Source organism: Mytilus californianus, unplaced genomic scaffold (genome assembly GCF_021869535.1).
Source record: "Mytilus californianus isolate M0D057914Y unplaced genomic scaffold, xbMytCali1.0.p SCAF_18, whole genome shotgun sequence".
NCBI classification, from domain to species: Eukaryota; Metazoa; Mollusca; class Bivalvia; order Mytilida; family Mytilidae; genus Mytilus; species Mytilus californianus.
This window is the reverse complement of record NW_026262666.1, coordinates 4,939,622-4,951,317: the sequence shown is the minus strand read 5'-3', so window position 1 is coordinate 4,951,317 and position 11,696 is coordinate 4,939,622. Positions and strand designations below refer to the sequence as shown.

Sequence of the window (11,696 nt, the reverse complement as noted above, 5' to 3'; positions counted from 1 at the left end):
GCCTAATGAAAAACCAGAACATAAACATGCATTTATTGTATTTATTATTGCTATTTTTGGACAATGGAATGAAATGTGAGATTTATTAATGATGCATACAAATAATTTTATTAGAATTTAAGTTATTATTTTTGCTAAACCTATCTTTTTACAATTTTTGCAATAATAAAAATTGTCCAAAAATTTCTGAATGAACGAAACTAAAGGATGAGGAAATGCATGTTTCTTATACAAAATTTATTGAAATAAATGAAAGTAAGAATTGTGAATAAAACATAATAATCACATGGTCCCAGGGTTTCCTTTTTTTTATGAACAGAAAGAATATTTGATAGTAGCTGTGAGAGGGTGCTTAAAGAAAATCCTGATAAATTGAAGAAAGGACTAGCATTAAAGTTTGATGGTGAAGAGGGCATGGTATTTATATTATTTGCACTATTTGTAATCCATCTTGAGTGCTTCTCTTTTAAATATTTTGTAGATATTAAATTTGTTTATAAATATTTACATCAGATGAGTAATCATGCTTATGGTAACTTTTAAAATTACAAACATATATTCTTGTTCAATGTTAAATCTTAAATCTTTAAATGTCATACATATATTCAATGTTTTCAAGAAATTCAGTCTTATGTGTGCTATTTTTTATGCCCCATCTAGGGGCATTATGTTTTTGGTTTTTGCGTCTGTTCGTTAGTTTGTTCATCCATCCGTCTGTTCGTCCGTCTGTCCCACTTTAGTTTTAAGTTTTTGGTAGAGATAGTTTTTGATGAAGTCGAAGTCCAATCAACTTGAAACTTAGTACACATGTTCCCTATGATATGAGCTTTCTAATTTAATGCCAAGTTAGAGTTTTGACCCCTATTTCACGGTCCTTTGAACATAGAAAATGATAGTGTGAGGGAGGCATTCGTGTACTATGGACACATTCTTGTTTGACATAAAGAAAATGAATGAAGAAGAAAATCTGAACATTAATTCAATTCCTCGTAAATTGTTTCCCACATAGATCCAAAATCAAGAAGGCAAGGTATTTGTTATGGATTAGACTTGAACATTTTCTCTCTTCTTCTTCTCCCAAGAAAGGAACCAAATTCATTTATGAATGTGAATGCTCTCCTGTACTCTTTCTTTTTTTCTTTGACCGTAACAGGGCCTAATCTATTTGGAGAGGGAAAAATTACTTCTCCTTTCAGGAGACACTAGGGAATAATGGAATTCTATTATCAGTAGTTGTGTCGAGTTCATGTGTTTATCTGTCATGTTTACATTAATGAAAGTGTTTTCTATGCACAAAAAAATGTGAGATTGAACATATTTTACTTGATTAATTGTAGAGACAGGGAGTAATGAGAGAATGGTTTGATGTTTTATCTAAAGAAATCCTAAATCCAGATTATGCCTTGTTTACCCAGTCAGCAGATGTTATGTAAAATATGTCAGATGTTGGAAGTTGTAGGTAGAAGGTTTGAAAAAAAAAAGATTGAAATAACACTTTATATATTTGAAATGTCCAAAGATCTTTTTTATATGACCACAAAATTTTTTTTGGTTTTTTATAATGCTATGATGTCATCGTCTGCGTTGTCGTCCAAAGACACATTTGGTCTCCGGACAATAACTTTAGTTTAAGTGAATGGATCTCTCTGAAATTTTACAAGAAGGTTCAATACCACAATAGGAGGGTTGGGATTGATTTTGAGGTTATGGTACCAACAGTTTAGGAATAAGGAGGCAAAAAGGGGCCAAAAATCAGGATTTTTTTTAGTTTCTGGACAATAACTTGTGTGTAAGTGTATGGATCTCTCTGACATTGTACCACAAAGTTCCACATCACAAAGGGAAGGCTGTGATTGAATTTTTGGGGTAATTGTCCCAAACATGCAGGAATCAGGGGCAAAAAAGGGCCAAAAACAAGAATTTTTCTAGTTTCCAGACAATAACTTGTGTTTAAGTGTATGGATCTCTTTAAATTGTACTATAAGGTTCCATTCTACAAAGGAAGGCTGTGATTGAGTTTGGGGGTACCCGATAGTTGCTCCAATGGGGAGGGTTCAAAAAGTTTATGGGGGGGGATTTTTTTCCAATTTATTTAAGTGGTTCATATTTTTTTTTTTTTCAAAATTTTTCAAATTTCAAATTTTTTGTAAAGTTTCAAGAAGAAGTCTTCAAATACAAAGTATTGTGCAATAGATTTTTAAGATATTTGACCACATTTATTTTGTGTCAGAAACCTATATTATGTCAAAAATTTGATAACAATCCAAATTAAGACAGTATCAAACTTGAATATTGTGCCAGATTTGCCCCAACTGTTCAGGGAGACAATAAATTTTGAAGTTCACAGAAATATCAAATGTCAGATCTATAAATCTAATGTTGCAAAAGAAGCACAAGAATTTCAAAGATGGAACCATTTTTAACACCAAACCTTCTGTCGCCAAATTTGGATCTTGGTATAGAAATACATTTCCCAAGTTTTATTGGGAGACAAAAATGTTAGAATTGGACTAGTGTACACTTGAAAAGGAACATTGGTGGGACCAGGAATATTTTTTTTTATCTAAACGATACTCTATGAATAATAATGGTTTATTATAATAACTGGCAACATATATTATGTACGTCTTAGACTTTATTCAAGATGTACTTTTTGGCACAAAATTACATTCTCATCCTATTATTGCAAGATTATCTTTTTAAGGAGTACATTTTTACCCTTTTATGGGAATATATCTTTTTAGGGAGTACATTCCAGCCAAACAGTAACTCTGCCATAAATCCAGACCATCTTAACTACTTTAGATTTGCAGGACAAATCGTAGGACTTTGTCTCTATCACAAGCAGCTAATCAATGTTTACTTTACCAGATCATTTTATAAACATATCCTAGGTAAGTTTGATTAAATGCAAGTAAATACTCATCACAGAGGGTGGTAAAGGGTTATTTTCGTGCAACGTGTTTTGCCATTTTTATTTCACGTGCAGCCGTGAAAAAGGTTCGTTATTCACCGTGTTTCGTGAAATAGGTAAAAAGTTCAATGTGCAAGAAATTTTTAATTGTTCGTTCATCGTGAAATGGCAATTTTATTTCGCATTCGTCTGTGCAGATACCCCCCCCCCCCCTTTACGCCCCTCAACACAGATATCAGACTTATAATTTTGAATGCCAGAAAATGCTACATAAGATTCATCAGTCAAGCTCGAATGAAAATAGTTGGAAGACCAAAACAAGGTACAAAGTTGTAGTGCTTTAAAAATCAAAATTTCTGTAAAGTTGTTCCAAATACAGTTTGGTATAGAATACTTTTTATTGCTTAATTTGCTTTTTAAATAGAGGGGGATATTCAAACTCATAAGTCAAAAACAAACTGACAATGCCATGGCAAAAAAAAAAAACAATGAAAAGACAAACAACAGTACATTTAAAAAAACAAAACATAGAAAACTAAAGATTGAGCAACACACCCCCCCCCCCCCCTCCCCTAAAAAACCAGGGATTGATCTCAGGTGCTCCAAAAGAGTAAGTAGGTTTTGGTCCACAAGCGACGCCCATGGTGTTACTCATAAAGAATTTGATACCTTATATCTAGTGATTACGCATCATGCAAAGCAAGCATCCTAAGTTCACATACCATTGAATATGTTTTGCACTGTCTAATTTGATATAACAATAGATTGAAACTCTATAAATATATATATATATATATATACTCAGGATATCTGACTATTAAAGACAGAATATTTTAATAGCATTCAAAAGAGAAAAGAAATGATTACATATATATAATATGACCTTTAATTTGAAAGTATCCCAGTGAATTATACAGATGTGGCATCTATTGATCCCGACTACGCTAAAAATCTGCAGGTAATTACGTCTTATTCATTTATATCTTCTTACCCTTTGACCCCTCAAGAATGTGCTATAATTTACACATACCATATTTTATTTCTTGCAAAATTTGCTAATAAAAAAGTATAACAGTAAAGAGTGAACAGTATGGGAATTTTGTTTTTTGTCTTGCAAAGTTTAATACACTTATCAAAAGAATAAGTGAAAAAATGATTCAGTCTCTATAATGTTTAAATTTTGAAATTCCATTCTATATTTATTCCACTCAGCAAATCTGGTTTTAAATATAATTTTGCCCTTATTTTAGCTTATGAACCACGATATACTTGCACTATAAATTCTATGAGAATACAGAAGACTACAATAATTTTACTATTTTATTTATAAAGTGAAACAAATGTACATACTATGGTTGAATATTCCTTATGTAATAATGGATAACTTCTATATTGGTTTCAAAACACTCATATTTTCAGGATAAATCTGTTATTAAAAATATGACCATCTAAAATACTTCTAATCTTGACTTTGTTATCTACAGGTCCAAGGACACAGTTATCGTCCTTAGGTTTTCGTTGTCTACAAATATAGTCCCTAGTGTGAACAGTGTATAACTTGCATTATTTTATACACTTTTCCAATTTATTTCTTAGATATTTTATGCATGAAATATTAAGTAAGGGGATGCAATTACATGTTAAAAAAAATTTGAGTGCTGAATCTTTATGTTAAGTAGTGATTTGGTCCAGTTAAAAGAGGTCAAATTTTTGAGTTAGAGCTGGTAGAAGTTTCTATAATTTTGATATTATTTGTATCAATAGTCGTACACTACACTGTAAAAATCTTTTTGAGATAGAGCAGGTGCGATTTTTTTAATTTGAATTTATTGTCTAAAAGAAATGCACTACGAAATAACTGTGTTCTCGGGCCTACAGTGATTAATTATTTCTATATATACTAGAGTTACTCCCCTTGGAACACACAATATTTTGATACTTGTTTATTTTTAATTTTAGTGAGATTGTTTAAATGTTATCCTTTGTTGTATCCATGCTATTATTGACTTATGTTTATAATTGAGCTTTCTTTAATAAAATGTTTCGTATTTTGTATTTCTTTTTCATTTCGTTAAGGAAGACAATTGTGGTGAAAAATGCCCATCCATTTCATGTGTACACGCATAACCTTTACAAATTATATGCATTCAGATGAGTTCTTTTTTTAAACCTTAGTTTGTTTTCAACAACAAAAATCGGCATCAATAGATTAAGAGTTGATTTTTATAGGGTAAACTTTTTAAAGGTGTTTTAAAATAAGGCACACAATTGTTTTGAAATGGCATTTGTTACATTCAACTGAGATTTTCAAATAGCAGTGTAATTTCCTGGAGCAGGTAAAGGTTGTTGACTTTTGACCAAAGATGACTTTATATTACAGTGGATACTTGACCATGACATTGACAATTTAGGATTGGACCTAACATTTTCTGTTGAGACTGATGTGTTTGGTGTGATGCAGGAAGTAGAATTAAAACCTGGAGGAAGTCATATAACAGTGACAGAAGAAAATAAGGTATGATAGAGATAAAACTAAAACCGGGAGGAAGTCATATTACAGTGACAGAAGAAAATAAGGTATGATAGAGATAAAACTAAAACCGGGAGTAAGTCATATTACAGTGACAGAAGAAAATAAGGTATGGTAGAGATAAAACTAAAACCGGGAGGAAGTCATATGTTTTTGGGTATATACCAGATTGAAAATTAAATGTGGAGAGGTAGTAGGGTATTATAGATTTACAATGAAACTTAGTCATTGATATTTTACTATGCGTTTATGTAATAATTAAAGTATGACTATATATGTGAAAGGACTGTTGTACAAGATAAAGAATTAAAACATTGAGGCAAGTCAAATCACTTTTATTTGGAATGATACAGATTGATATACATGAAAAAGGAGTAGGTCCAGTAAGACCCCTTTTTGGCCCCAAAATATAGCAGTTTTACAATATTGTTAAAATGTAAACTTTTAGCTTTTTATTGGAAAATAGAATACTTATGTTACATAAATATGGGCTGTTTTTGACAATACAATGCACATGTATCGGGTACTAGCATCATTAAGTCATGCTCAATTACTGAAATCTTCACAATTTTAGCATTTGAGTTAAATTTTAGACGGTTTCCGTCTTAAATGGAAGTGGCCGCATTTGTGTTTATTCTTAATATTTAAATGTAAGTTGTATTTGATGATAATACATAACATATATAAAGGTTGAGAGTGAACACTGATGCGGCCACTTTCATTTTTGACAAAAACCATCTGAAAAGTGACATATTACGGCATATTTGATAGATTTTTCATATTTAAGCTTGAATTTGAGAGTCTTTAATGACCAAATCAGTTCAAATCTTTCACATACACTTATTGAATCGACTGAAGTAGACACTAAAGTGTTTAAAAAGTGTTCAAAATCTTTCATCAGATGAACCAAAGGTTTGAGGCCAAAATTGGCCCTTTCCTTTAGCAGTATTCAGTTTGACTGATTAAATTGATTGAGTGAAAAGTATCTTTGAAAGGATTATAAGTGCATTCATATTGAAACTTTGAAGTAATTCAAACCCTTTAAACGAGAATAATAAGGTATGACTCACTTAAATTAAAATAAGAGGTTGTCATATCACTGTGACTGCATATGTTAAGGTATAACTGAAAATAACCTGCTAGAACTTGTAAGAGCTATGGAATTATATAAATGCATGTAGTGATTCACTGCATAGGTTGCATATTTCTGCATATAATTTCATTATACCCCCGCTTTAAAAAAGGGGGGTATACTGTTTTACCTCTGTCTGTTCATTCGTCAGTCCATCAATCCATCCCTCCGTCAGTCCATCTGTCAGTCCATCTGTCAGTCCATCCGTCCCATCAATATTTTCGTTGCATTTTGTTCAGGAACTACTTGACAAGGATTTCTGAAATTTGGTTTCAGGGTTTATATAAGTCAGTTATACCGTGTGATGCGTTTTCAGATTCATCACTCAACAACTTTCTGTTTACCGAACACTTGTATCATTTTACACATGATAGCCAAGTTGAAAATTTTCGTCACAATTTTCTCAGGAACTACAAGACAAGGATTTCTGAAATTTAGTTTCAGGGTTTATATAAGTCAGCTATACCGTGTGATGCGTTTTCAAATTCATCACTCAACAACTTCCTGTTTACCGAAATATTTCGGCAGGGGTATCACCAGTGAGCAGTAGCTCGCAGTTTTACTTGTTTGCAATGCTTATGACTGCATTTTTGGTAAAACAATTAGTTTAATTGCCCTATCTGCCATGTAACTTATGATGAAGATATCAGTTAGTTAATTTACACTTGTTAATTAATCTTTTCTTTCAAAGAAATTTATCATATTTGAAAAGAAACACTTACAGACAAAAGCACAAACAAGTAGGTAGAGAGTTTTATGCAGAACATGATTGATGCCATTAATATTTGTTTAGTACACTTTGTTTCAGAAATTCAAATGATAAACAGGTTCTAAATTTAACATCATCAATACAGAATTATTATGTTTAATTACAGACAGAGTATGCTCAGTTAGTAACAGAATTAAGAATGACAAGAGCTATACAGCCACAGATAAATAGCTTTCTATCTGGTTTCCACCAAAACATTCCACAATCACTGATACAGATGTTTGATGAGTATGAATTGGTTAGTATCAGTTATTACAGAAAAAGGCCAATGACATACATGTTTTCAACACTGAGTTCCAATTGCCATGAAATTCTATTTGAAAAAAAAATATAGTCATGAGTTTTACAACACAGCGATTATGTTTTATTTATTATGACTTGCAAGACAGATGTAGATTTAAAGATTCAGTTATTTACTCGCAGCCAATTTAACTAGGAAAATATTTAATGCAATAAATTATTTACCCTTTTAACTTTTAAAGGGAGATAATTAGTGCAAACTTTTAATTAATTTAATACATTTCAGTAAATAAATCATTGTAACAGAGGTACTCTGATTTTCTGTATGTCACACAAGAGATGTACTTTATAATTTTTAATATTGCTTAACAAAAATAATATAAATGAGTTTGGTTTCAATTGCAACGAAATTCTATTTTGAAAAATATGATTTACTGTATTTATGTACTATTTTAGGAGTTGATGCTGTCAGGTATTCCAGAGATAGATATTAGTGACTGGGAGAAACATACAGAATACAATGGCTATGATAGACAATCTCCTGTTATCCAGGTTAGTGTGAAATAATCAGGTGCTCTTTGGAAAGTTAGCTAGTAGATATAAGAAGATGTGGTATGAGTGCCAATGAGACAACTCTCCATCCAAGTCAAAATTTCTGATAGGTGCAAACAATTGCAGCGGGTTTAAACTTTATAATGGTACCAAACCTTCACTCTTATCTGAAACAATAGTGAGATATCACAACATAAATAGACGCACTATAAAATATCAATTGAAATGACTTAACTCAATCAAAAGACATATTAAAACAAGCGAACATACATTGAACAAATAAATTTGTTAACACATTTTGTATATTAAATGGAAGTAGTTCACTGAAGTAGTTCACTGAAAAACTTGAAGAATTATAGGAATAACAAATGGATTATTGCACCCATATCAAAATAAAAAAATATGGTAGTAAGATTAAATATTTAATATATTGAGTATCAAAAATATTATACAATTTAGCACTATTCATTCATGTATACAGTTTTCAACACCACTTATTATATATGGTTCTAAAGTTTGCCAAGGAAATTCAGTTGACTTTTTTTATCTGAGCGTCACTGATGAGTCTTATGTAGAGGAAACGCGCGTCTGGCGTATAAAATTATAAGCCTGGTACCTTTGGTAACTATGGACCCAAATTTTGTTTTTACAACCTTGTCTTTTTATGGTTATGGGGTTAAATGGTACAATGTCCTTATTCTTTCACTGATATTAAAAAAAAGATTGTCAAGGTAAACAGACAAAATATCTATTTTTAGCTATAGACAATTGATGTGATGTAAATGATATTTTTTTTCTTTATATAAATAACAGATGTGTATAAATTCTAATTTTTGAATAAATATTTCATACTTTTAGTGGTTTTGGGAAATTGTTGAAGATTTCAGTCAAGAAAACAGAGTATTGCTGCTTCAGTTTACTACTGGCAGGTAATGTAGATAAAAAAATGATAAATTTATTGTTTTCAATGCACAATCATGAATTAAAAATTGTTAGGTCACAAATTCATCATTTTTGAATAAGTGAATTAGTCATTCTATAACACATACAAGTGATATGTGATACCCATTATATCTTAAAGTTATTGACAAATGAAATGTAAATCAATATCTTAACCTAGAACTCATATTTGATTTACATGGTTTTATTCTCGAACTCTTAGACTATGTACTTTTAGCTCTAGTAATTATATAGATGATGAAATCCATTTCTTCTTTCATTGCAAAAGAAGTCAATATAAAAGAAACAATTATGTCTCAGAAATTGTCTCTCCAAATACTGAATTTTTAATTTCACTTACAAAAAAAAAAGCTACAGTATTTGCTAAATCCAACCAGTTTTCAACCGGTACAAAGTCAAGGTTCCCTTTTAAAACAGTCAATGGAGATGAGAAGAGGCTTGATTTACTGACTGTTGTTTATATGTTTTATGAAATTGTATTTTGTTTATCACAAGCAATTCTTTGTAGGATTAAGACAATAAAGATAAATATTGATTGTTATTTTCAAATACAGTTCCAGAGTACCTTTTGGAGGTTTTGCTAAGTTTGTTGGTGGAGGAGGTCCACAACATTTTACCATAAATATAGTTCCTTATAAAGAACATACATTACCTACAGCTAGTACTTGGTAAGTTTGTAGGTGGAGGAGGTCCACAATATTTTACCATAGCTATAGTTCCTTATAAAGAACATACATTACCTACAGCTAGTACTTGGTAAGTTTGTTGGTGGAGGAGGTCCACAACATTTTACCATAGCTATAGTTCCTTATAAAGAACATACATTACCTACAGCTAGTACTTGGTAAGTTTGTAGGTAGAGGAGGTCCACAACATTTTACCATAGCTATAGTTCCTTATAAAGAACATACATTACCTACAGCTAGTACTTGGTAAGTTTGTAGGTGGAGGAGGTCCACAAGACTTTGCCATAGCTATAGTCCATTATAAAGAACACACTTTACCTACAGCTAGTACTTGGTAAGTTTGTTGGTGGAGGAGGGCCACAACACTTTACCATAGCTATAGTTCCTTATAAAGAACATACATTACCTACAGCCAGTACTTGGTAGGTTTGTAGGTGGAGAAGGTCCACAACACTTTACTATAGCTATAGTCCCTTATAAAGAACATGCATTACCTACAGCCAGTACTTGGTAAGTTTGTTGGTGGAGGAGGGCCACAACACTTTACCATAGCTATAGTACCTTATAAAGAACATACATTACCTACAGCTAGTACTTGGTAAGTTTGTAGGTGGAGGAGGTCCACAACATTTTACCATAACTACAGTTCCTTATAAAGAACATACATTACCTACAGCCAGTACTTGGTAAGTTTGTTGGTGGAGGAGGTCCACAACATTTTACCATAACTATAGTTCCTTATAAAGAACATACATTACCTACACCCAGTACTTGGTAAGTTTGTTGGTTAGTGGAGGTCCACAACATTTTTAAAAAAATTAAAGAACATAATTGATATTTTATAGTGTGTCTTTCTATGTTGTGATATTACACTATTGTTTCAGATAAGGGTGAAGGTTTGGTTCCATTAAAACGTTTAAACCTGCTGCAATTGTTTGCACCTGTCATTAGTCAGGAATCTGATGTTCAGTAGTTGTCATTCGTTGATGTGGTTCATAAGTGTTTCTCGCTTCTCGTGTTTTATATATAATAGGCCGTTGGTTTTCCCGTTTGAATGGTTTTACACTAGTAATTTTGGGGGCCCTTTATAGCTTACTGTTTGGTGTGAGCCAAGGCTCCGTGTTGAAGACCGTACTTTGACCTATAATGGTTTACTTTTATAAATTTTGACTTGGATGGAGAGTTGTCTCATTGGCACTCATGCCACATCTTCTTATTTCTATATACATTACCTACAGCCAGTACTTGGTAAGTTGGTTGGTGCAGGAGGTCCACAACATTTTACCATAGCTATAGTTCCTTATAAAAAACAGGCATTACCTACAGCCAGTACTTGGTAAGTTTGTAGGTAGAGGAGGTCCACAACACTTTACCATAGCTATAGTCCCTTATTAAGAACATGCATTACCTACAGCTAGTACTTGGTAAGTTTGTAGATGGAGGAGGCCCACAACATTTTACCATAGCTATAGTTCCTTATAAAGAACATACATTACCTACAGCCAGTACTGGGTAGGTTTGTAGGTAGAGGAGGTCCACAACATTTTACCATAACTATAGTTCCTTATAAAGAACATACATTACCTACACCCAGTACTTGGTAGGTTTGTTGGTTAGAGGAGGTCGACAACATTTTACCATAGCTATAGTTCCTTATAAAGAACATACATTACCTACAGCCAGTACTTGGTAATGTTGTTGGTGGAGGAGGTCCACAACATTTTTACCATAGCTATAGTTTCTTATAAAGAACATACATTACCTACAGCCAGTACTTGGTAAGTTTGTTGGTGGAGGAGGTCCACAACATTTTACCATAGCTATAGTTCCTTATAAAAAACAGGCATTACCTACAGCCAGTACTTGGTAAGTTTGTAGGTAGAGGAGGTCCACAACACTTTACCATAGCTATA

At 32.2% G+C, this 11,696-nt stretch overlaps 1 protein-coding gene across 1 annotated transcript; it reads left to right on the top strand.

Moving 5' to 3' along the window:
* Positions 1–919: 919 nt before the first annotated feature.
* On the top strand, positions 920–9,769 carry LOC127726789 (E3 ubiquitin-protein ligase HACE1-like). The gene is made up of 6 exons (XM_052234245.1): positions 920–989; positions 5,278–5,429; positions 7,452–7,583; positions 8,042–8,137; positions 8,996–9,066; positions 9,652–9,769. Exons 1-6 carry the CDS (start codon positions 920–922, stop codon positions 9,767–9,769), a joined length of 639 nt encoding a protein of 212 aa, XP_052090205.1.
* The last annotated feature ends 1,927 nt before the right edge of the window (positions 9,770–11,696 follow it).

Coding starts and splice junctions, on each gene's coding strand:
- LOC127726789 (XM_052234245.1), top strand. CDS start 920: ATGGACACATTCTTGTTTGACATAAAGAAAATGAATGAAGAAGAAAAT. Junction 5,430..7,451: donor CAGTGACAGAAGAAAATAAG/GTATGATAGAGA, acceptor GTTTAATTACAG/ACAGAGTATGCTCAGTTAGT. Junction 9,067..9,651: donor CTTCAGTTTACTACTGGCAG/GTAATGTAGATA, acceptor TTTCAAATACAG/TTCCAGAGTACCTTTTGGAG.